We start from the raw sequence: 22,645 nt of genomic DNA on the forward strand, positions 1-22,645 counted from the left end.
TTTTGTTTAGGAAAGAATTACTCAATGGAAAATGTCTACCTTGTAGATCTGGAGTCATGGAGTCATTTGGTAGTGTGGACCTTTTTTTAAATTTTAAAGCTACAGGGAGATCAGTAGTTTTTTCTTGTGATAGCAAATCTGTGGTGGTTCAAAAGAACAGGCATTATCTGTAGCCTAATAATAATAATTGTGGCATTTGTTAAGCGCTTACTATGTGCCAGGTACTATACTAAGTGCTGGGGTAGATACAAGATAATACGGTCAGACACAGTCCCTGTCCTACAGAGGGTTTACAGTCTTATTCCCTATTTTGCAGATGAGGTAACTGAGGCACAGAGAAGTTAGAGACTTGTCCAAGGTCACATAGCAGACAAGTAGCAGAACTGGGATTAGAACCCAGGTCCTTCTAACTCCCAGGCCCATGCTTTATCCACTAGGCCATGCTACTTCTCTCCCAGGTCAGCTAGTTGTCAGTTATAAAGGAAATACTGCATTATCATTGAATCACATTTATCCATTTTACCTGCATTTAGCCTAATGATTTCAAAAGTCAGCTCTGCTTTTTTGGAAACCCTCATGGCAAAGGAGCAAGTTTGTTTCAAAATCGTAGGCTAATTTTCAAGTGAAATGATTCAATTTAGATGGCCAAAATGAACATTAGTTTGAATTTTGGGGAAATTACCTCAACTCTACCTGATCAGACTGTGTCCGACCTGCTTATTTTTTAATCTACCCTAGTACTTAGTACAGAGCTTGGCACATAGGTATTCCTTAACAAATACCATTATTAGTTGTAGTAGTAGTTAGTAGTAATTGGGTTTCCCAGCTACACTGCAGGACATCTTTTTGGCTGGAGGGGTGTAGGGAGGGAGGACTCCCCTGTCCAAGCTTGGTTATCGTTTTGGTTATTGTGTGCAGAGCTGGGAGAGAATGTGCAGGTAGCAATCAGACACAGTCCCTGTCCCTCTTGGGGCTCCCTTTTGTCTCCACTCTGGCTGGAGAGGCGCAGATCTCTGTGACGTCATCACCGGTAACATTTTGTAAGTCATCACCTATGTCATGCCACGTGACAGGCCTCACAAGACTGTCTAGACCCAGACCCCAACTTCGGTCAATTAGGCCATTTTTCTATATGGTCCGATAGAGTTCACATTTTGGATCATTACACAAGACCTGTCTTTTTAAGTCTGGCTGAAAGCTCAGACTTTTGCTTTTGGTCAGTACTGCAGTGTTACATTTATGAACCACGTAAATCGGAGGGCCCTGCCAAAGAGGAGTGGGAGGCAAGAAGTAGATGCCAAACGGAAGCAGCGTGGCTTAGTGGATAAAGCATGGGGTTGGGAGTCAGAAGAAACTGGGTTCTCATCCCAGCTCCACCACATGTCTGCTGTGTGACCTTGAGCAAGTCACTTCACTTCTCTGGTCCTCAGCTATCTCATCTGTAAAATGGCGATCTGGAGTGTGAGCCCCATGTAGGACAGGGACTGTTTCCAACTTAATTTGTCTCTACCCCAGTGCTTAGAACAGTGTTTGGCAATAATATATAATCATAATTATTATCTGAAAGACTGAAAAACAATTAGAACAATGGGGAGGTTGTGACTCACTGAGGACTCTGCTCATTTTCCTTGTTGACTGTTCAGTGACTTTATGTTTGTCAAGTCACCCCAACCTTTAATACAGAGTTCTGCATATTAGAGTCACATAAGTTGTTAGGAATGACATACGACTAAGACCCAGGGGCTGATCACACCTTGACAGCCCACTCCTGAGAATTCATTCCTCATTTTAAAGGCTAATCTGGCATGCTTGTATCTCTACAGTATACAAAATGAATATTTCTCTTTGATTTTTTTTCAAGGCCTTCCTCCACCAAGAGGTTTAAGCCTCCTTCCTAAAAGTCAGACTGCTCTGAATTTGACATGGCAGCCACTATTCCCCAGCTCAGATGATGACTTTTATGTTGAAATTGAAGGGAGATGTTTGAATGACAATAGTGAACAAAAGAACCCCATTACCCGTAAAGTGCCAGGAAACAAGTCCTGGGAGCTTCTTGATAATTTACTTCCCAGGCAGAAGTACGTGTTCAGAGCACGAGTGAATACCAAGTCCCAAGGAGAATGGAGTGACTATCTGGTTGCCTGGACTCTTAGCAACAGTAAGTGATGGATTTCATTTCACAGACACTTGCCTGAGCTTTCATCTACTCTGCTTTTGATATCAGGAGGCCCCACCCCGATAATGATGACGGAGTCTCCTGTCGGCAATGAGGGACCACCCTCGGGCCTGAAGACCTCAGGTTTGAAAATCTACAGAGGAACAGATAGTGGTTTGTGCAGTAAAAGTCACCCTTTCCCGTCCCTGCCAGTCATGTTCAGTAATACCAACATTATTATTATTAAGGGGCACAGAGTACTTCGAGAAAGGAGGTGGGTGGGGGTAGCACGGTGGACAGAAGGACCCATTACAGGCAGGACCCGTTTCCAGCCGAAATGATCCCACATACACCACCTGTCTTTTGCCACCTTGTCCTTCTATAGCTCTGCCTCTAACCATCCCCAGTCCTTGATCGCTTCAATAGTTTGTGTTCTTCCTTCCCACCCTGGCATAGCTGAACACTTCCGGCCAAGATCCAGGCAGCAGGCCGACTTCTGTGACTTCAAATTCATTCTGACCTGCTAGAATTCAGCCCTCTGTTCTGCTCAGCGTCACTTCACGACCTAGTGGACAGAGCACAGGCCTGGGAGTCAGAAGGACCTGGGTTCTAGTCCCGGCTCTGCCACTTGACTGCTGTGTGACATTGGACAAGTCTTTCAACTTCTCTGTGTCTCAGTTCCCTCATCTGTAAAATGGGGATTAAGACTGTGAGCCCCATGTGGGACAGGGATCGTGTCCAACCTGACTACCTTGTGTCTACCCCAGCACTCAGAACAGTACCTGACACACAGTAAGTGCTTAACAAATACCATAAAGCAAAAATAAACAACAAAACAACTTGCATCCTTCTTTCATTGATTACCAGGCCTGCAGCCCTAAATATTCCAAAACTTTAAGTTCCTTATAAAGCTTCCCTCCTGAACTCCTGCTGACCCCACAAACAAGTTGTTGGCAAAATAGGAAACATCAGACTTGAGCTTCCCAAAGTCCTTCCATCACTTCCCACCCCGTTACTACCCCTCTTTCTCTTAGTCCATCTTCACAGCTGGCTCTCAAGAAGACATCTCCTGCCTCTCCAAATTGAACCCCCTTTAATTTCATTCCCTCTCACCTCGGAAAATCATTGCTGCAGCTCGCCTCCCGTCCTTCAGAGCAATCTTCCGCCTCTTACTCCCTGGTGGGTCCTGCTCTTTGGCCAAATTTTGTCTGCTAAAAAAATGTTTCTCTGGATTCCCCAAGCTCCCCACTCCCATTCCTGTCCAAATTCACTGAAGGAGCTGCACACACGTGAGAACTTTGCTTCCTCTCTATTAACTCTCTTCTTCTTACCTCACTACAATCAAGTTTTAGCCCCTTCACTCTGAGACATCTCTCTCCACGATTACTTGGATTTACACCCTTTATTCCCCCCTCAGCCCCACAGCACTCATGTACATATCTGTAATGTATTTATGTCAATGTCTATGTCCCCCACTAGACTATAAGCTTGTTGTGGGCAGGGAATCTTTCTGTTACACTGTACTCTCGAAGGTGCTTATTACTGTGCTCCACACACAGTAAGCACTCAATCAATACAATTGAATGAATAAGTGATTGATTGGCCTCCTCATGGCCAACTCCAACAGGCTCTATTCTTGTCCTGATCCTCGTGGCTTAGTGGAAAGAGCCCGGGCTTGGGAGTCAGAGGTCATAGGTTCTAATCCTGCCTCTGCTGCTTGTCAGCTTTGTGACCTTGGGCAAGTCACTTAACTTCTCTGTGCCTCAGTGACCTCATCTGTAAAATGGGGATGAAGACTGTGAGGCCCTACGTGGGTAGGACAACCTGATTACTTTGTAGTGTGGCTCAGTGGAAAGAGCACGGACTTGGAAGTCAGAGGTCATGGGTTCAAATCCCCGCTCTGCCACTTGTCAGCTGGGTGACTGTGAGCAAGTCACTTAACTTCTCTGGGCCTCAGTTACCTCATCTGTAAAATGGGGATTATCTGTAAGCTTCATGTGGGACAACCTGATGACGCTGTATCTACCCCAGCGCTTAGAACAGTGCTCTGCACATAGTAAGTGCTTAACAAATACCAACATTATTATTGTATCTACCCCAGCACTTAGAACAGTGCTTGGCACATAGTAAGCACTTAACAAATACCAACATTATTATTATTATCATCCTGTTTGATTTCTCTGTTGCCTTCAGTTGCTCAGATCAACTTCTTGAAGTATCCCTTGACTTGTGTCTTTCCACTCTCACAAATCTCCAATGGCTATTCATCACCCTCCATTTCTAGCTGAAACTCCTCACCAGTAGCTTCTAGGCTCTCCACCAGCATGTTCCATCTTATTATATACTGGCTCTCTCCATATGCTATTCACTCATTTAATTGCATTTATTGAGTGCTTTCCTGTGTCCAGGGCACAGTACTAAGCAGTTGGGAGTTGCCTGCTCACAACAAGCTTACTCCAGTTCACACGATTCTCTCCTCCCAAACACACTTAGCTGCACCTTGCTCTACAACCTGACTTCTGCTCCAATCCTGGAACTTCCTCCTCCCCCTTCAAATCTGCCAGAATATAGCTTGCCTCAGCTTCAAAGCCCACTGGAAATCTTCCATCTTCCAAAAAGCTTTCCTCAGTTGATTCCCAATATCTCAAGTCATACCAACCCAATAACCTCCTTTAGCACTTTAGTAATTTAAATTATGTATTCAGCTATTTTCTTCTGAAATGCTTGCGCTACTGCAAATCAACGGTATTTATTGAGCACTTACTGGGTACAGAGCAGAGCACTGTACTAAACGCTTGGGAGAGTACAATGTAACAGAGCTGGTAGACACGTTACCTTCACTAGGAGCTTACAGTCTAAAGGGGGAGACAGATTAAAATAAATTATGGATACATAAGTAAATGCTGTGGGGCTGAGGGTGGGGTGAATGAAGAGTTCAAATCCAAGTGCAAGAGTGATGCAAAATAGAGAAGTAGGGGAATAGTAATAGTAATAATAATTATGGTGTTTGTTAAGTGCTTACTATGTGCCAGGCACTGTACTAAGCACTGGGGTAGATACAATCAACTTGAGTTGGACACAGTCTCTGTCCCACTTGGGGCTCACAGTTTCAATCCCCATTTTACAGATGAGGTAACTGAGGCACCGAGAAGTAAAGTGACTTGCCCAGGGTCACACAGCAGACAATTGGTGGAGCTGGGATTAGAATTTATGACCTTCTGACTGCCAGGCCCATGCTCTGTCCACTATGCCATGAGGGCTTATTCGGGTACTATCTTTTTCCTGCCTTTTTCTTTTCCCAAATATTTTTCCTGCACATGCTACTTGTAGGTAATTTGTGTTTGCCTGCCTCTTCCACTAGAATATAAGAGTACCAAGGTCAGGTACTCTTTCTTTTGTTTCTGGTGTTCTCTCCCAAGCACACATTGGAGCATCGCTATATTCAGAACACAGTACTAAGTACCATTGATTGGGCATATAATAGTATTTTAAGTACAGTTTTGCAAAAAAACTCCCCAGAAATATTGCAATACTAACTATGCCTTGGTGTGTGTACTGCCGCAGAAGTTTAAAGTGGGTCATAAAGGATGGGATCATGAAGCACACTGTATAAGTGAATGATGGAGTCTTCCATCTGGAATGATAGATGAGCCTTGGGCCTAAGACTTCGGGACCAAAAAACCATGAGGAGGGCTTGCTTTTAACCCAGTGGTTTGCACAGAATCGTTCACACTCTCTGGTCTCGGGCCCACTCATCTTTCCACAGGGGCACAGAGGGCAACGAGACCGTAAGCTTCTTGTGACAGGGATTGCATCTACCGACTCTGTTTTATTGTACTCTTCCAAGCACTTAATACAGTGCTCCGCACTGAGTGCTCAATAAATACTACTGATCAAGAGGCAGGTAGAGGTGCAGCACGTCGCATAGTACGTGTTCAGAACAAGGATGATGCTGACGACCCAGGCCTCCTGATTCCAAGAGTAGTGCTCTTTGCACAGAACCAACAGCAGAATTTATATTCAGGGTAATTAAGGTACAAAGCCTAAATGAGGCAGGTGTTTCTTTAAATCATCATTATAGGCACCGAGATGCACATGAACCAACCACATCCTCCCACTATGGCAGCAAAATAGGCTCTTTGGGAAGTGTCTTTGCCCAGATCTCTTCTCACCTGTAGAATTACACTAGTGTTAATTTTTTTTTTAATCTTGGAGGTGCAGACAATATGCCAGGCACTGTGTTGAACACTGGGGTAGATACAAGCTAATCTGGTTGGACACAGTTCATGTCCCACAGTGGGGCTCACAGTCTTGACCCCTATTTTACAGATGAGGACACTGAGGCACAGAGAAGTTAAGTGACTTGTCCAAGGTCACAGAGCAGACAAGAGGCAGAGCTGGGATTAGAACCCAGGTTCTTCTGACTCCCAATAAGACAACGTTCAGATTTCAGTGTGATGTTGGAAAAATGTTCCCACATGAAAACTGCTATAATATAAAGTTCCAGCAGAGGTCTCTATGGCACTGCTAGGAAACATAGCCAGAATTTGGGAATAAATTTCCTTTTTTCCCCTCTGTCTCATATAAAGCACATATTGAATCATTTTTGCATACTGAACTGCATTTCCACCATTTCATCTTACTGGAATGACATGCTTCTGTAGGAAGAAAGGACTCTTAATGAACAGTAGCCAGATTTACTAATACAACAAATTAATTTTTTAAAAAAACAACAAAAACTAGCTGTATCAGGGAGCCCCCTGCTGGGAGGATATATTATAGCCATTTTTGTTTACAATTTTAGTTTATTCATTCAATAGTATTTATTGAGCGCTTACTATGTGCAGAGCACTGTACTAAGCGCTTGGGATGAACAAGTCGGCAACAGATAGAGACAGTCCCTGCCGTTTGACGGGCTTACAGTCTAATCGGGGGAGACGGACAGACGAGAACAATGGCACTAAACAGCGTCAAGGGGAAGAACATCTCGTAAAAACAATGGCAACTAAATAGAATCAAGGCGATGTACAATTCATTAACAAAATAAATAGGGTAACGAAAATATATACAGTTGAGCGGACGAGTACAGTGCTGTGGACTACTTCCAGTCAATCAGTGGTATTTACGGTGAACCTACTGTGCTTAGAGCACATCCCTAAATGCTTGGGAGAATACACACATATGACACAACACCTGCCCTCAAGGAACTTACAGTCTAACAACTACTCAGTAGTCTATTAAGGAGAGAATTGCAGATAAAGGTTAGATTATTATTTTTCTTCACAGAAATTCCCCCTGAACCTGAAAATATCAAGATTTCCAATGTCACCGACTCCTCTGCTATCATCTCTTGGTCAACAGTTGATGGTTATTCCATTTCCTCAATAACCATCCGTTACAAGATTTCAGGCAGAGCCGAGGACAACCACATTGATGTTAAAATTAAAAACGCCACCATTACTCAGTATCAACTCAAGGGACTCGAGCCAAATACCGTTTATTGTGTGGAAATTTTTGTGGAGAATAATATTGGTTCAAGCAGTGCTACACCATCTCATGAACTGAAGACCCTCCCAGAATTACCAGGTTGGTGGTCCCAGATGACTAGATCTAGAACCAGTCACCTCCTCCCCAACGTTGATTTGGCTGAGCAGCATGGTACCTAAAGAAGGGTATATTCAGCTCCCTCAGAATGGGCATCTTCACTGTCTTTCAGCTAGAACGTAATGGCAGCATAGGAAATGTTCTTCCAACAATGTGAGCCTGTCGGGACAGAGCACAGCACAGTGTCGGAAGAAACTGTAGTGTGCTTGTTGGACACAGAGAGGGTGCAGCATGTTATGACCGCTTGGTGCGGAACGTAGGGAATGGCCGCCTTGGCCCTGCGTCCAGGTGACCAAGCATCTGAAGCCAGCTCTGATCTCAGAGCGGGCATGTGCAGGAGAACTACGGGGTCAGAGCTTTTAAAACCAAATTAGAGGGTGGAGGGTGGGTTGTTGGGTCAACAAAGAAGTAAGGTTTACCCAAGAGACAGGTGGTATGATTTCATTGAGTTGCAATCATGTGTACATGGAAGTAAAAGAAAGCAGTCACAGAGCTTTGGGCCCCTTTCCCGAAAGCTTTGGCAACTTCGACCAGAGGTGGGGTTGCCTCAGAACTTCTGGCTAGCGTAGCACCTGCAAGCTCACCTTAGAGCAAATATTGGGCTGCTGAGTAAAGGTGTGGGAGTTGAGCCCCAGCACAGATTAAGCCTCGGTAAACCTTCTTCCCTGAATACTCTAATACCACAAAACTAGGTCACTTTTATTCTGGTCATCTACTTTCTCCTCCTACAGCCCCGATGGACCCAGGAGGAGGGAAGATGCTGCTCATTGCTATCCTCGGCTCTGCAGGCATGACCTGCTTGACAGTGCTGTTGGCCTTTCTGATCATGTTGCAGTTGAAGAAAGCAAACTTCCAGCGCAGGATGGCCCAAGCCTTTCAAAACGTGGTAGTGTCTGTTTATTGTCTGATATCACTTGTATGCCCATACCGGTCTTTGTATATACAACACACACACATGAGTTCTTCAAGTTTGAAGATGATGCTACTGATGATTTAAAAAAAAAATCAGTATGTGCAAGTGTGGCTGACAAGGCTGATGTATGACTGGCAATCCTTTTCCCATCCTGTGCACAAAAATGATCATTCCTTGCTGCATTTGCTCTCTACCGTGCCTGGCACTGGGATCATTTTCCCCCCCATCATGAACTTCCTGAAGCCTGTTTTAAGACAGTCACCCTATTTGTAATTGCCGTACCCCAGGCACGTTGTTTGAGGTTTTGCTTCATTGTATCTTTAAAGCCTTTCTTCTGGTCACTCTGTTTACAGTTTCCCTATTTCAGCTCACCATAGAGCAGTTTTTGGGTATCCTGCTGTCATCCACTCTCCTCACATGCCCCACTTAGAGAAGCTGTGCTGCGGTGAGTATGGCTTCAACACTGCTACACTGACTTGGTTCATTGTTCACGAGCCTGCCTTGCCACATATTAAATGTGACAAGTAGGTGGTACTGATGGACGTGCTCGAGGGAGGTGATGTGGCATTTGTGTAGGGACCAAGTCTCTCAACCATTAAGAAGGTTGAACAGCCCGACAGTGCTGTGTAGACCTTCAGTTTGGTTTGACGCTTGATGCCACATTGCCCCCACACCCTGATACCGTCCTAAAAGATACACTGGCCTTGGTTAGAGTTTTTAAATCTCTTGTCTGTTGTTGCATAGTCAAACAGCGCACAGCCTAGGTAACAGAACTCTATTAGACTAGGTCTAATTCCCACCTGTATATTCTTTCCCAGTGTTTGTTACAGTGCTCTGCACAGAGTAAAAGCTTAATCAATACTACTACCACTATGTCAGCCTTGAGTTCTGTGTTGCCAGTGAAGAGTTTTGATCGTGTGCAGGGTTTGATCAGTAGACTACAAACATCATCCAAAGCCCTAGGGTCAATGGAGTGGGAAGAGTTTCCTGAAGGAATGGAAGCATTGCATCCTTGAGCATGTCTAACTGAACAGGACCCTATGACGCAACTCTGCTTTACCTCCATTAGCATTGGGGGATGCATCAGCTAGGGCACTCCACCAGTTCTAACACAGTCAGCCGTGCCACTGTGGGGGAATATCTGAATCTACATCAACGTCCCCGGGCAGCCCAGTCGACTATGCAGTCACCAGAGCTCGATTTTCCTGCTGGTGTCAAATGATTTTCTAAGGCCCAAGAATAGTGTATAGAGGCCACAGATCTCCCCAAATCTCTCCTGCAACTAATGGGGGACAGAGATTGTGTCCGTTCTGTCACCCTGTGGTCCGAAGCCTCATTGCAATTATGGGAGCAGCATGCAGTCAAAATAATGTTCTTCGTTAGCTGGTCCAGAAGGACTCTGGTAGGCTCTTGCTGCAATGGAAAGGACTGAAATGCCCTGAGAAGTTGCCACTTTACTTTTTAAAGAGGATGGTGGTGATGGCACATTTGACACAGTGTGGCGGCTCCACGGTGTTCCCCATATTGAAGGAAAGCCTGTGTGTTTCCCTAACCATTGATACAGTAGATGTGAGTGTATCACTCAACAACCATATTCGACCAGCCGGCTGCCCAAGCCAGGCCTCTCGACTATATAGGTGAAAGTTTCGGGAAGCCTCTAGAGCTCCTTGTGGGCAGGGAATGTCACTGTTTATTTTGTATTGTACTTTCCCAAGCGCTTAGTACAGTGGTCTGCACAGTAAGCGCTTAATAAATACGACTGAAAAGTAAGCGACTAGCTCCTCCAAGCCCCCTCCCGGAGGAAAGGCAGTTTCATAAATACATCAATCTGTCATCTGAATGACGACAGCTAGAGCACAGCCAGTTCCAAGGGGAAAAGATAGGGGATCCAGAAAAGCTATAAAAACCAAGCATCATGAGGGGAGAAGCTTCTTCCACCAAGAAGCTGCAAAACTAATATCTGGAGATGTCTAGATTGGAAATAGGGTTAGGTCTTGCCCTGCTTTCAGGACAAAAGAAACCCATCACCTTGGCCTGGCTGAGGCCAAAGAAGGACTTGTGGATAGCATGAGTATTGGGGAAACAGTCCTAGGGAGATCCCTGGGGTTTCCAACCCCAGGTTAAAGTTGGAATGAATGCAAGACTAGGGGAAGTAGACATTTATTCCATGTCTGATTTCAGATTCCTTCAGGCCAATTTACTCTTCAAAAATATATCAATTACAAACTCTCCCTTCCTACATAAAGACGGTTTCTGAGTTCAGAGAGATTCACTAACACAGGGAGGGGGGCTAGGCATTAGGTATCATTTCCCAACTAAAGCAGCATGACCTAGTGGATAGAGCACAGGCCTGAGAGCCAGAAAGACTCAGCTTCTAATCCTGACCCTCATCTGCTGTGTGAACTTGGGCAAGTCTCTTAGCTTCTCTGTACCTCAGTTACCTCATCTGTAAAATGGGAATTAAGACTTTGAATCCCATGTAGACTGTAGACTTTAAGCTCACTGGGGGGAGGAAATGTATCTGTTTATTGTTCTATTGTACTCTCCCAAGCACTTAGTACGGTGCTCTGCACACAGTAAGTGCTCAATAAACACGATTGAATGAATGAATGTAGGTTATGGACTGTGTCCAACCTGATTAGCTTGTACCTAACCTAGCACTTAGTACAGTGCCTGGCACATAGCAAGTGTTTAATAAATTCCTTTAAAAAAAACCCCACAGCTACAGACCCTGTGGGTAGCTGAACCCTAAAGACAGGCCATACTTTTTTTGGAGGAAAATGTAAAAAAAGTCTCAAGATAGCAGCTGCTATCTATCCATCAGGACATTCTTGGACTCTGGTAGCAGCAATCTCCAAGAGTGTCTTTGCCTTTGGCTATAAAAAGTGATTTGCCATTAGCACTCAGTGTCTAAGCTGAGTATCCACTCTCAAAAAGTGAATCGGCATACCACATAGCCAGGAGAGGGGACACCGAGATATGCTGTTCCATTCCACAGACTGCAACCCAAACCCTAAGCAACCATCTCATCACACACGCTGTTGCCTACAGGAGGGCTGGGAGAGAGAATGGGGATGGCTCAGTGCAAACCATCATGACTACTGAGAACTCAGTATATGTCCTGCTGAGAATGAGCTGTCCCCTGTTTTACCCTAAACTCATCATCACTAGCACCTTTGGATGAGAAAGACAGTTAATACATAGATTTATAACTAGTGAGTTTCCCTTCATGTGCCATCATGTCTAGGTGCTTCACCATTTTCAGGCTCTGTCATGGTGGCTTCCTCAATCTGAGAACTAAGTGCAATGTCTTTATACATTGATAGGGTTGCTCTGATTTACAGGGCCTCATCTTCACCTGTAGATCTGTCACCTCCTCCTCAAACACTTTTCCTTTATCACAGATAGTCACTGAGGGGACATAAATGCTTTGTTACCATTAGCAATGTATTTGCTTCAAGGACAGGAGAAGCATCAGCTAGTCACTTGTGGCTCTGGGAAGATTTGAAAGGCCTTTTACTAATGATTATGAATCCAGCCTTTAATATTATTATTCCGAAAAGGGAAGACCTCACCAAGAGATGGTGTATTCGTGAGCTGTCCTTGTTTAATTTCATTTTGTGCTACAAGTGAATTTAGGTGATGATGACTTACCGTATGGTATACTGATGTTACATTATGTGATGCTTCATTTCATAGCATTGTGTCATTTATAAGTGACTATGATAATCGTTCAGTGCAATAATAGAAATGATCAGGGCTTTGTGTGGGGAAAAATAGTTTACACTTTCATTCAGCCAGGCTTCAGGTGGGACTTCGCTAGGGTAGGTCTTCAAAATGAAGATTAAAATGTTAGTATCCAAATTGATACCTAAACATCACCTGCCCATTCTCCTGTCTACTTTCCATTTCTATATCTTTACTCACTCTATTACACTTCTAGATCTTACTATTGATGTCTTCCCTTCTCATTCTCATTTCCTCATGTCCTACTTTCATACAGATTTCTTGTTGCCCTGCCTTTTGTCCCCTTCAACTTTCTTTTTTGGCTCCTTTTACCTCATATTTATTTCCACTTTCCCCTCTATACTTTTATCTTCCTGTTTGGCCTTTTTTATTTTTCTTCAGTGGGCCTCTGCCCTCCCTCCAGATCTTCACCTTACTACCCCCTCCCCTACAAGTCATTGCCTACTTTCTCCTTGAATGGAGAAGCGTATACAAATACTCAGGGTCTTCTAAGGGCTCAGCAATGCATGAGGAGTGCAGTGTGCTTCCAATTCATTTCCTTCTCAAGCTTCTAGACACAGTACCTACCTGCTATGCTGCCTACCTCCCCCTTCAGGAGATCAGGCTGAGAATAAGACTTTTGAGAGTGAATCTCCAGTGATTGCTCATTCCTCTCCATATCAAGGAGAAATGTCTCACCATTGACTTCAAGGCACTCAATCAGCTCTTTCCCCCTTAAATTATGCTTGCTCCTCTCCCACTACTAGCTGAGCCCAAGAGCTTCCATCCTGTAATGCCCACTTACTGCACCTTGTTCTTGTATCTCTCAGTCGACCTCTTGCTCACACCCTCCTTCCTATCTGGTGGACCACTGCTCTCCTGAACTTCAAAACCCTTCTGAAATCACATCTCTTCCCATCACTGATGGGTCAGCACTGATTAATCTCTCAGCTCCCCATTCTATTCCTCCCCATGCTGCCATTTCAGCATTTCCAGGTCACTCAAGCTCGTGGGTAACTCCCTCCCCACCAATCCCAGTGCATATCTCATGTGTATATCTTTAAACTCTGATGTTTACCTCTACCAGTAATGTATTTTAGTGCCTGTCTCCCCTGCTAGATGGTAAGATCCTTGAGGACAAGGATATCTACAACTCTATTGTGTCCTTCCTAGCTTTTAGTACAGTAAGTACTCACTAAATACCATTGTTTGACTGAAGACAAATGCAGAGAATTAGTGGCAGAGAAGCAGGGAAGTTGGCACCAGCTGGAGGCTGCTGCTATGAAGGCTCCAGAGATTCATTGCTTCTTCTGGGGTGAGAAGTTGTCCTAGGTGCATAGGTCCACCCTTCCTGGGAAGGTGGAGTTAGTCAGTAGTGCTGCTAAGAGTCTCCTCCTATCAGAGACTCTCACTAGCACTGGAATCTGGTCTGGCATCATGGGGAGGCCAGACCTGTGCACCTGGCATCTCCCTGTCCCCTTTTGCCAGGTGGAGGTGTGCCCGAGTTTCCGGATCCTTATATCCATTCCTGTTGTCCTTTCCTCTTCTCCGCTACCCTCTCAAGCTTTCATGGGCCAATTCTTTCTGTGGACCAACAAGCCTAGCTAACAATCTTTATAGCTACAACTCAATAAGGAGTAAGGAAAAAAAAGACCCGTTATGTGTACAGCAGAAGTGTCACACTCAACCACAAAAAACTGAATGAGGGCAAATCAGTGACTGTTGCAGATGGAGCATAGAAATATTCTGTTCTTAACCCTAATCGGCGCGCGCACGAGAGAGACAGAGTGTATGGCTTAGGATAAGCCATTCAGTCCTGGAAAAATAACTCAAGCACATGTCCTGCTGATGGTGGGAAAGCCTCATCCCTCTTCTGAAGTCAGATCCTGGAATAAATGTATACTTTGCCTAGTCTTCCATTCATCCTAACTCGGGATATTAGTTGTTCTCACGCCGGAGACAGCAACAGTGCTCGGCACCCACCTGGGGGGTCTCAGCAGCCTTGTTTTGAGACAAGCTGCTCACCTTGAATAGGAAAGGAGTTGAAAAGGAGCCCTACGCATTGCCTGCCTCACCAAACTCAAAGCTGGCTCATCAGAGGACCTTGCCTGCTGAACTTTAATTTCAAAATGCAATAACAAATAGAAAAATCAGTGAATGGATAGACAGAAGTCACTGCATCACAGATCATCAGGATGCTATTCGGTGATGATAACAGTCATCCTAGAAGAAGAATGGCAACATTTTTGTACACTGGCTAGATACAGAATCAACACTGAATGAAACTAGGCTAGCTCTGAACGATGGCTCACAGACACAGGTACTAAATACACCAACTTCTGGGGAAGCCTCTTCTTCAGAGCAGTGTTATTCAGGTGTTGGATTTGCCTTCAGACAGGCCTTAGATCTGGCCTCCCAAATCCCATCAGAGGCTGCAGTAACCTCTAAGGACCCTATGCTTGCCTCTAATCCACAAGGGCTTTGCTACCATCATTCGTGCATAAACCCCAACAATGACAACCAGCAACAGAGAGAGAAAGAGTCTGAGGGATCTGGATTGGCTCATCATAATGATTCCCAAAATCTAACTGACCACTTTGGGGTATTGCTATGCACAGATAAACAGCGATGCTGAAACGTGTGAGGGGTTGGGTGGGAAGAGTCATTGGAACCCACGTGATTGGAAAGAAAGAATTACAGCCTCCTTGACGTCCTGGATGCACATGGTCAAAACCATGACCATTTTATCATCATGCTTCAGTGGCCATCAGAACAGTGAAATATCAAGCTCTTGGAGAAGAGAGAGACTTCTAAGGTGCTTGGTGACAATTTCATAGCAACTCTATTGGAACAAGGAATCCCAGTTAAGAGTAGCAGTGTAAGCAGCTAACAAGAGCTTCCTCAAAACGCGATCAGGCAGCCATCAAGACTATGGGTATGGCAGAGAGAAACCGTCAATACGGGTTTCATTAAAGGGATTCAGATATTATGAAAACTACTTGCAGCCAAGCAGGAAGTGCCTCACCAGCAGCATCATCTAATGGAAAAAGCATGGGCCCAGGAGTCAAAGGAACTGGGTTCTAATCCCAGTCCTCCACTTGTCTGCTGTTTGACCTGGGAAAGTCATTTCACTTCTCTGTGGCTCAGTTATTTCATCTGGAAAATAATAATAATAATAATAATAATAATAATAATGACATTTGTTAAGCGCTTACTATGTGTCAAGCACTGTTCTAAACACTGTGGGGATACAAGGTAATCAGGTTGTCCCATATGAAGCTCACAGTCTCAATCCCCATTTTACAGATGAGGTAAGTGAGACACAGAAAAGTTAAATGACTTGCCCAAAGTCACACTGCTGACAAGTGGCGGAGCCAGGATTAGAACTCATGACCTCTAGCTCCCAAGCCCATGCTCTTTCCACTGAACCACGCTGCTTCTCTAAATGGGGATTAAGACTTTGAGCCCTGTGAGGGATAGGGACTGTGTCCAGCCTGATTATATTGTATCTACCCCAGTGCTTAGCACGGTGCCTGGCACATAGTAAGCATTTAACAAGCACCATAAAAAAACAGAATGGAGGTCTATAAATATCTATTACAGGACATTCAGATCAAGATAATATGCAAGACCTATGGTAGGATTGCAGAACTGAAAAGAGATCTGGGTATATGCTGACCTCAAACTAAGGATTTTACCCATCACACATCTGTGACCCCATTTATACAATGGCAACACTGAAGAGAACAAATGGAACCATGGTCATCATATACAAAAGGGGATCTTACTTACATGGCAAAAACACTACACATATTTTCCAGACACGCCTCCCACCATTCATGGCCTGTTACATTGTACTTTCCCAAGCGCTTAGTATAGTGCTTTGCACCCAGTAAGTGCTCAATAAAATATGATTGAATAAATGAATCAGTTTAGAAGACTGGATGAGAATGTGGAGCTCTGACGATAGCTCTAACCTTTGAGAAAGTAATAATAACTGTGGTATTTATTAAGTGCTTACTATGGGTCAAGCACTGTTCAGAGAGCTGGGGAAAGATACAAAATAGATAATCAGGTTGGTCACAGTCCCTGTCCCACATAGGGCTCGCATTCTAAGGAGGAGGGAAAACAGTGACCTCGACAATCAAAGGCATGAAAAATAGAAAAGCACCTACGACAGATCTGGTGGCATTCTTTCAGAAATTTACAAGCACAGAGAAGACCTAAACCTTCCTTCAACATATGGGACATTAAGGAGATTCCATAGATCACCATAATCAGCATCTTCAAGAAGGAGAGAGACCTGGCTATGGAAACTACAAGTGAATCTCCTCTCTCCATTGTAGATAAGATTCTAGCTAGAATCCTTTCAGGGAGAGTGTAGAAGAACATAGTTAATTGGGCACTACTCAATGTGACCTTGGCTGGTACATAGTAAGTGCTTAACAAATACCATAAAAAAAGACCCCTATAACTATGTTCCGTGACCTGACAAAAGCATTTGTCATCAACAACTGACCAGAGTTCTGGCAATTGCTGAACAAATTTGGCTGTCAGTCAATGATGCTTTCTCTGTGCAGATCACTGGGCTAAGTGCTTGGCAGAGCACAGTAAAATGGAGCTGGTAGACATGATCCCTGCCCACAAGAAGCATACAGTCTAGTGGAGGAGTTGACAATTTGTCCTGAGAAATTCATCAAGATCCTTAGGATAACAGTATGGTTGGTTGAGCCAACTCTTTCCTCATCACTGTCCAAATGAAGCAGGACTGTAGGACACGGACTGACTTGCTCAACCTATTATATGCCACCAGGTAATGAGGCATCTGGAAGCTGGAGCCAGAAAACATTTCAGATTCACTGGGAAACTTGTACAGCTCATTGGACCACAAATATCATCAAATTATTTCAGTAATGGCTAGAAACCGCTATGTGCAGATGAAAGTTATCTACAGGCACATACACAAGAAGAGGTCTATGTGTGAACATGCATCATTTTGCTAATATCAAATAATGTAGGAAGAAAGCTGAAATTATGTATCGCTCTATAGTTGGGAAACCTGACATGCAGTTAATGGTTTTCATTGGCAACACAGAACTTAAAGTTGTCAATGAATTCTAGTATCCAGGCCATACACTGTGCAGTGCTTCATGGACAAAGTAGAGGGAAACAACAAAAAAGCCAGCATAGCCTTTAGAAGTCTTTAAGACAGTGTGGTGTCCAACTCTGGGAGACCTTGGTCCATCCAATTACTCTACTACTAACCATACTCAACATCAAATGGCAGGTCAGGATTACCAGTGAGATCCTGGAATGCAGTCAGCTCACCAACTTTGAATCAGTGCTTACAGCAAACACAGCTCCACTAGGCTGGACTTTTGAGGAGAACGGATGACAGCAGGATATCCAAGCAGCTGTTTTCTGAACTGAAAGGGGGCACACCCAAACCAAAAAGTCTGAATTAACCAAAGACATGATGAAGCACAGCCTCAAATTATGCAAAAGGACAATAAGCTGGTGGAAGATCACTGCAGCACATAGACCAGGCTGGTAGGCAGTAAAATGGAGAGGGGTTATTCTCCTCAAGTAAAGGTTTGGGGAAGATTGAGAGATCAAAGGTGGCTTAAAATCCCATTATCCCTGCATGCAAACAATGCAGAAGGGAATGTGGATCATGCATCAATCTGTTCAGCCACACTTGCATGCATGGATAGAATTTCACTGTCGGTAGCATCGTCTTTGAAACAAAGGACAGAGATGTATGCATGTATTAAGTGATCATAAAAACACTTAGGGACTAGTAATCCTTACTTTTCAACAGTCAGAGAAACAGGCACAGAAGTGATGGGCCTAAGGTCGATGGCTCTGACTTATAGAATGTGTGGTGACTGCAGAATGTTTTGGTTAAAAACAACACATGGATTTATACCTAGAGCAAGACACTAACAGTTATTACATTTTGCCCTTTTGACCGTCTATCATTTCATCCATCACTTCCTCTCTCTACCCACCTCTATCCCCTCCCACTTTCAGATACCATCTTCTCCCAAGAATGGAAAAATCGCTTATGAAGTAACACATTCTCAAGTCCCTTAGAACGACAGCCTGTCACAAAGCTACTCTATTTTTGCAGAGGGAAGAGCCTGCTGTGCAGTTTAACTCAGGCACTCTGGCCCTGAGCAGGAAAGCTAAAAACAACCCAGACCCCACAATCTACCCAGTCCTCGAGTGGAATGACATCAAGTTTCAAGACGTGATTGGGGAGGGGAACTTTGGGCAAGTCCTTAAGGCACGCATTAAGAAGGATGGGTTGCGGATGGATGCTGCCATTAAGAGGATGAAAGGTTTGTGCTTGGCCAAAACACACCATTCTGCCTTGACCTGGACCTGGTGGGGGAGGTAGGGGAGGGGCAGACAGAGACAGAGAGAGACAGAGAGAGACAGAGAGAGACAGAGAGAGACAGAGAGAGACAGAGAGCAGAAGTGGTGGAGAGAGATTTACTTCCTGTCAATTTTTTTCCTCTTTCTGTGGGCTTTCTTTTAAAGGAAATTTGGCCTGATTTGTGTGCAAGCTGGAGTTGACATTTTCTCTGAGGAAGGAGCCTGTGATGTTGCCAACCTTTAAATGAGTAGCCAGGAGTCTTTGCAGGGTTCCAAGTATTTCACTATCTAGTTCCAGGAGAACTCAGTTTTTCCCAGTTCCTTGGGATGATAAATCTAAAGCTCCTGTTATAAGGGCACATTTGATTTCCTTAAGACAGGAGATGGTCCAAGTGATGAATTTAGTCTTTTCTTGAGGTATGACTTCCAAAGCAGAGAGCAACGGACAAAGGAGGAATACAAATGGATACTGTGAGGTTTGGAAGATGTAGGTGTGGCTGGCAATGTTTTATATTTATTCACAAGGCAGTAGTCCACATTTTATTTCATGGAAAGTGGAGAGGAAGTTGCATATATTAGTTTTAATCTGGAATAAGCATAGGTACCCACAGTTATTTACTCTGGAGTCTGGGCAATAAGGGGCACTGATTTTGCTGGGTTTGAGTGGGGTTAGAAAAAAGGTAGAAAAAAAAACTAAAACAAGAATCAGGGTCAAGATTTGCTAGATCACTCCTAGGGAGCAGACACAGTATGGTATGGTAGAGCACAGCTAGATCAGAAAGTATTAATGGCTCTAGTGATGGAGTTTTTAATATTGTGTAAAGAATCCTCTCAATGTTGAAAGGTATTTCCCACTCAAAAGGATATTCCAGGATTCCTATCACAGTATTCCTTTGACTTAACCATGTTTTCTGTGTGGTGAGGAAGGGGAGGCACAGATCAGATAAAGGCTTGAGTTTATTTGAACTCAGTTTTATTAGAACTCGTGTCAAAAGGTGAAGGTGGAACGGAAACTATGCCAGATCATAATAGTGATGGTGTTCATTAAGTGGTTTCTCTGAATCAGGCACTGTGCTAAATGCTGGAGTAGAATCGGGGGCTCAAAGTCTTAGAGGCAAGAAGAGCTACCATTTTACACGCTAAGGAAACTGAGGCCCAGAGAAGTTAAGTGACTTGCCCATAATCACCCAGCAGGCAAGTGGAGCCAAGTATAGAAACCAGATCAATGGTACTTATTGAGCACTTACTGTGTGCAGAGTACTGTGCTAAATAATTGAAAGAGTACAATATACTGGAGTTGATAGACCTGTTCCCTGCCCATAAGGAGCTCACAGTCTAGAGAAGAATTTTCTGACTCCTGGGCCTGTACTCTTTCCAGTAGGCCTCACGATTATTTTTAAAGTGAAGTGATCCAATGGGTTGCAGCCAAAGGTCCCTGAGTATCCTATAAAGGGGAATACAGCACCTATCCAGTCACTAAAATCACTAAATCACTATCATTAAAATCAGAAATATTTTTAAATTGGAAAAACCACAATCTCCCCTCCCCATACCACAAGGAGTAGATCAGCTCCCAGAACAGATGTTACCGGAGTGCTATAAGGCACCAGTATGACATAGCAACTTCCTAATTAAGACAACAGTCCTGGATGCCTCTTCAGGCAAACACTCAAATGCACTTAAGCATTGCATGTGGACTTATGATGACCCTTAAGTGCTAAATTCTGAGGTAGATTTGTGAGATTGGACACACACCTTGACCAGCAATCTATTTTATCTCCATTTACAGATGAGGAAGCTGAGGCATCAAAAAATTAAGTGCCTTGCCCAAGGTCACACTGTAGACCCATGGCAGACCTGAACGGAGTCTCCCGACTCCTAGACCCAGCCCCGTACTCTTTCTACTAAACCATGCTGCCTCCCAGATATGGTCAGGGGTCCCAGTTATGGATCAGTCTTTTCAGCATCATCTCCCAACACTGAACAACATACATTGCACCCTCCATGATTCTGAGGTTATCATTCTTCCTTTTCAGCTCCTGCTCGCAGCCTGCTGTGAGAGCAATTCCCTGGCCATTCACAACTCTATCAAAAAGGAAGGAGCAGGGAAAAGAAGAGGGTTAGGGAAATTTAAGGGCATCGACTTTCCTACTTGTCAACAGCCTTTGGGAGGAGATGAAGTTATTTAATAAAATGAGATTTGGGGATTATCTGTGTTATCCCATCTCCCTTCTAATAGATTTTATTGGCTATATATACTTAGTTTTACTGCAGGATGAGGAGATAAAGCCCCATCATGTTGAAGGAAACCTGTCCTCCTAATATTCCTGAAACTTAAGGGCACTCATAACCAACTCAGCTATTCACTATTCAGTTCTATGGAGGCCTAGTGCAAGAAAAGGTTTCAGAGGAACTTGAATGAACTTTCCCAAAATTTGGGGAGCAGAAATGGGGGAATAAAGCTTGTGGGTTTTTTTTAATTGCAATTCAGAAGAACTCTCAAACCATTGATTTTATTCCCAGAATATGCCTCCAAGGATGATCACAGGGACTTTGCTGGTGAGCTGGAAGTTCTTTGTAAACTTGGACACCATTCAAATATCATCAATCTATTGGGAGCATGTGAACATCGGGGTATGGTAATTTTCCTGGTTTTCAACTTTGTTTTTTAAACATTAGAAAATTGGAATTCAGAGAGGCAAGTGGAGGATTCATGCTAGTAGGCATTAATTCTCCTACCAAAGATCTGTTCCTCACAATATTTGATGAAGCTCCAGCTTCACCACTTTCAGGGGATTCAAAAACGAGTTATAGAAGCAGGGTGGATTGCTCAGACAGAAGAATCACAATAAGAAAAATAACACCCTAACAGACACTAGCCATGCCTCCTTTTGGAACTGCAACTAGGCAGAGCCACCCATTTTATATTGAGCAGAGAAGGTCAATAAAGGAAGAACTGGACCAGCTAGATATAAATACCGTATTGGGGTTTCTTGCTTTGGAACAGTCAGGAGGAGTTGGCAGATTAATTGGGAATTCTGGAATAGGGAATTTTTTCCCCCTTTCTAGCATGTGAACACTCAACAATGTTTCAACAGCTCTCTTATGCACACAATTCTTAGCTTTGAAACCATCCAGTGCCAGAATCCATCGGGTACTCTTTTTTAAAAATCTACAGTATGGTGAAAATGTTTTCTTTTTCACTACAGGGTACCTCTATCTTGCTATCGAATATGCCCCTCATGGAAACTTACTCGACTTTCTGAGGAAGAGCAGAGTGCTAGAGACAGACCCAGCATTTGCCATTGCCAACAGCACTGCCTCCACACTGTCCTCTCAGCAGCTTCTGCACTTTGCGGCAGATGTGGCCAGGGGGATGGACTACTTGAGCCAAAAACAGGTTTGCTCCAACAGTCTTGCTGTGAAGAACATTCCACAACCTGATTTAGAGCTCCATCAGGGCTTCAACTAATATTTTTTAATCATTTCTTTTTAAGTGAGTCACCTTTTTTCTCCCTCAAATGCTTTCCACCATCTCCCTCCTACCATTCACTACTTTACTGGAATGCCAGTAGGATTTTTTTAAAAAAGAAAAGGAAAAAAAACCTTCTCACATCGAAAGTTAACATTTCTACCCAGCATTTATCCAGTTACATCCATTCACTCCATAATACAAATTCCCCCCTTCCCCCCACCACAGAGGTAAGTGAAACACTGTGAGGGAATCATTTAATCCTTCTGGCTCCTGAAGCCTGAAAAGCTAACAATCCTCTTCAAATTCTTCACTTAGACCCAGGAACAGCTTCCTGGCTAGGCCTGCACAGGGCAAAAGGTTTGCTGGAAAGATTTTGCAAATGGAAAATTCC

General features: G+C 43.9%; 1 protein-coding gene across 3 annotated transcripts in view; it reads left to right on the top strand.

Moving 5' to 3' along the window:
- The window catches only part of TEK (TEK receptor tyrosine kinase), an 84,177-nt gene that overhangs the window by 45,586 nt on the left and 15,946 nt on the right, over positions 1-22,645 (top strand). For 2 of the 3 annotated variants that reach the window (XM_029055272.1, XM_029055274.2), the window contains 6 exons: positions 1,862-2,158; positions 7,442-7,741; positions 8,491-8,645; positions 18,532-18,742; positions 21,303-21,413; positions 21,989-22,179. In XM_029055272.1, coding sequence (XP_028911105.1) covers positions 1,862-2,158; positions 7,442-7,741; positions 8,491-8,645; positions 18,532-18,742; positions 21,303-21,413; positions 21,989-22,179 — 1,265 coding nt within the window. The remainder of the gene's footprint in view (positions 1-1,861; positions 2,159-7,441; positions 7,742-8,490; positions 8,646-18,531; positions 18,743-21,302; positions 21,414-21,988; positions 22,180-22,645) is intronic. The other variant, XM_029055273.2, reaches the window with a different exon arrangement.

Source organism: Ornithorhynchus anatinus, chromosome X5 (assembly GCF_004115215.2).
Source record: "Ornithorhynchus anatinus isolate Pmale09 chromosome X5, mOrnAna1.pri.v4, whole genome shotgun sequence".
Lineage (NCBI taxonomy): Eukaryota > Metazoa > Chordata > Mammalia > Monotremata > Ornithorhynchidae > Ornithorhynchus > Ornithorhynchus anatinus.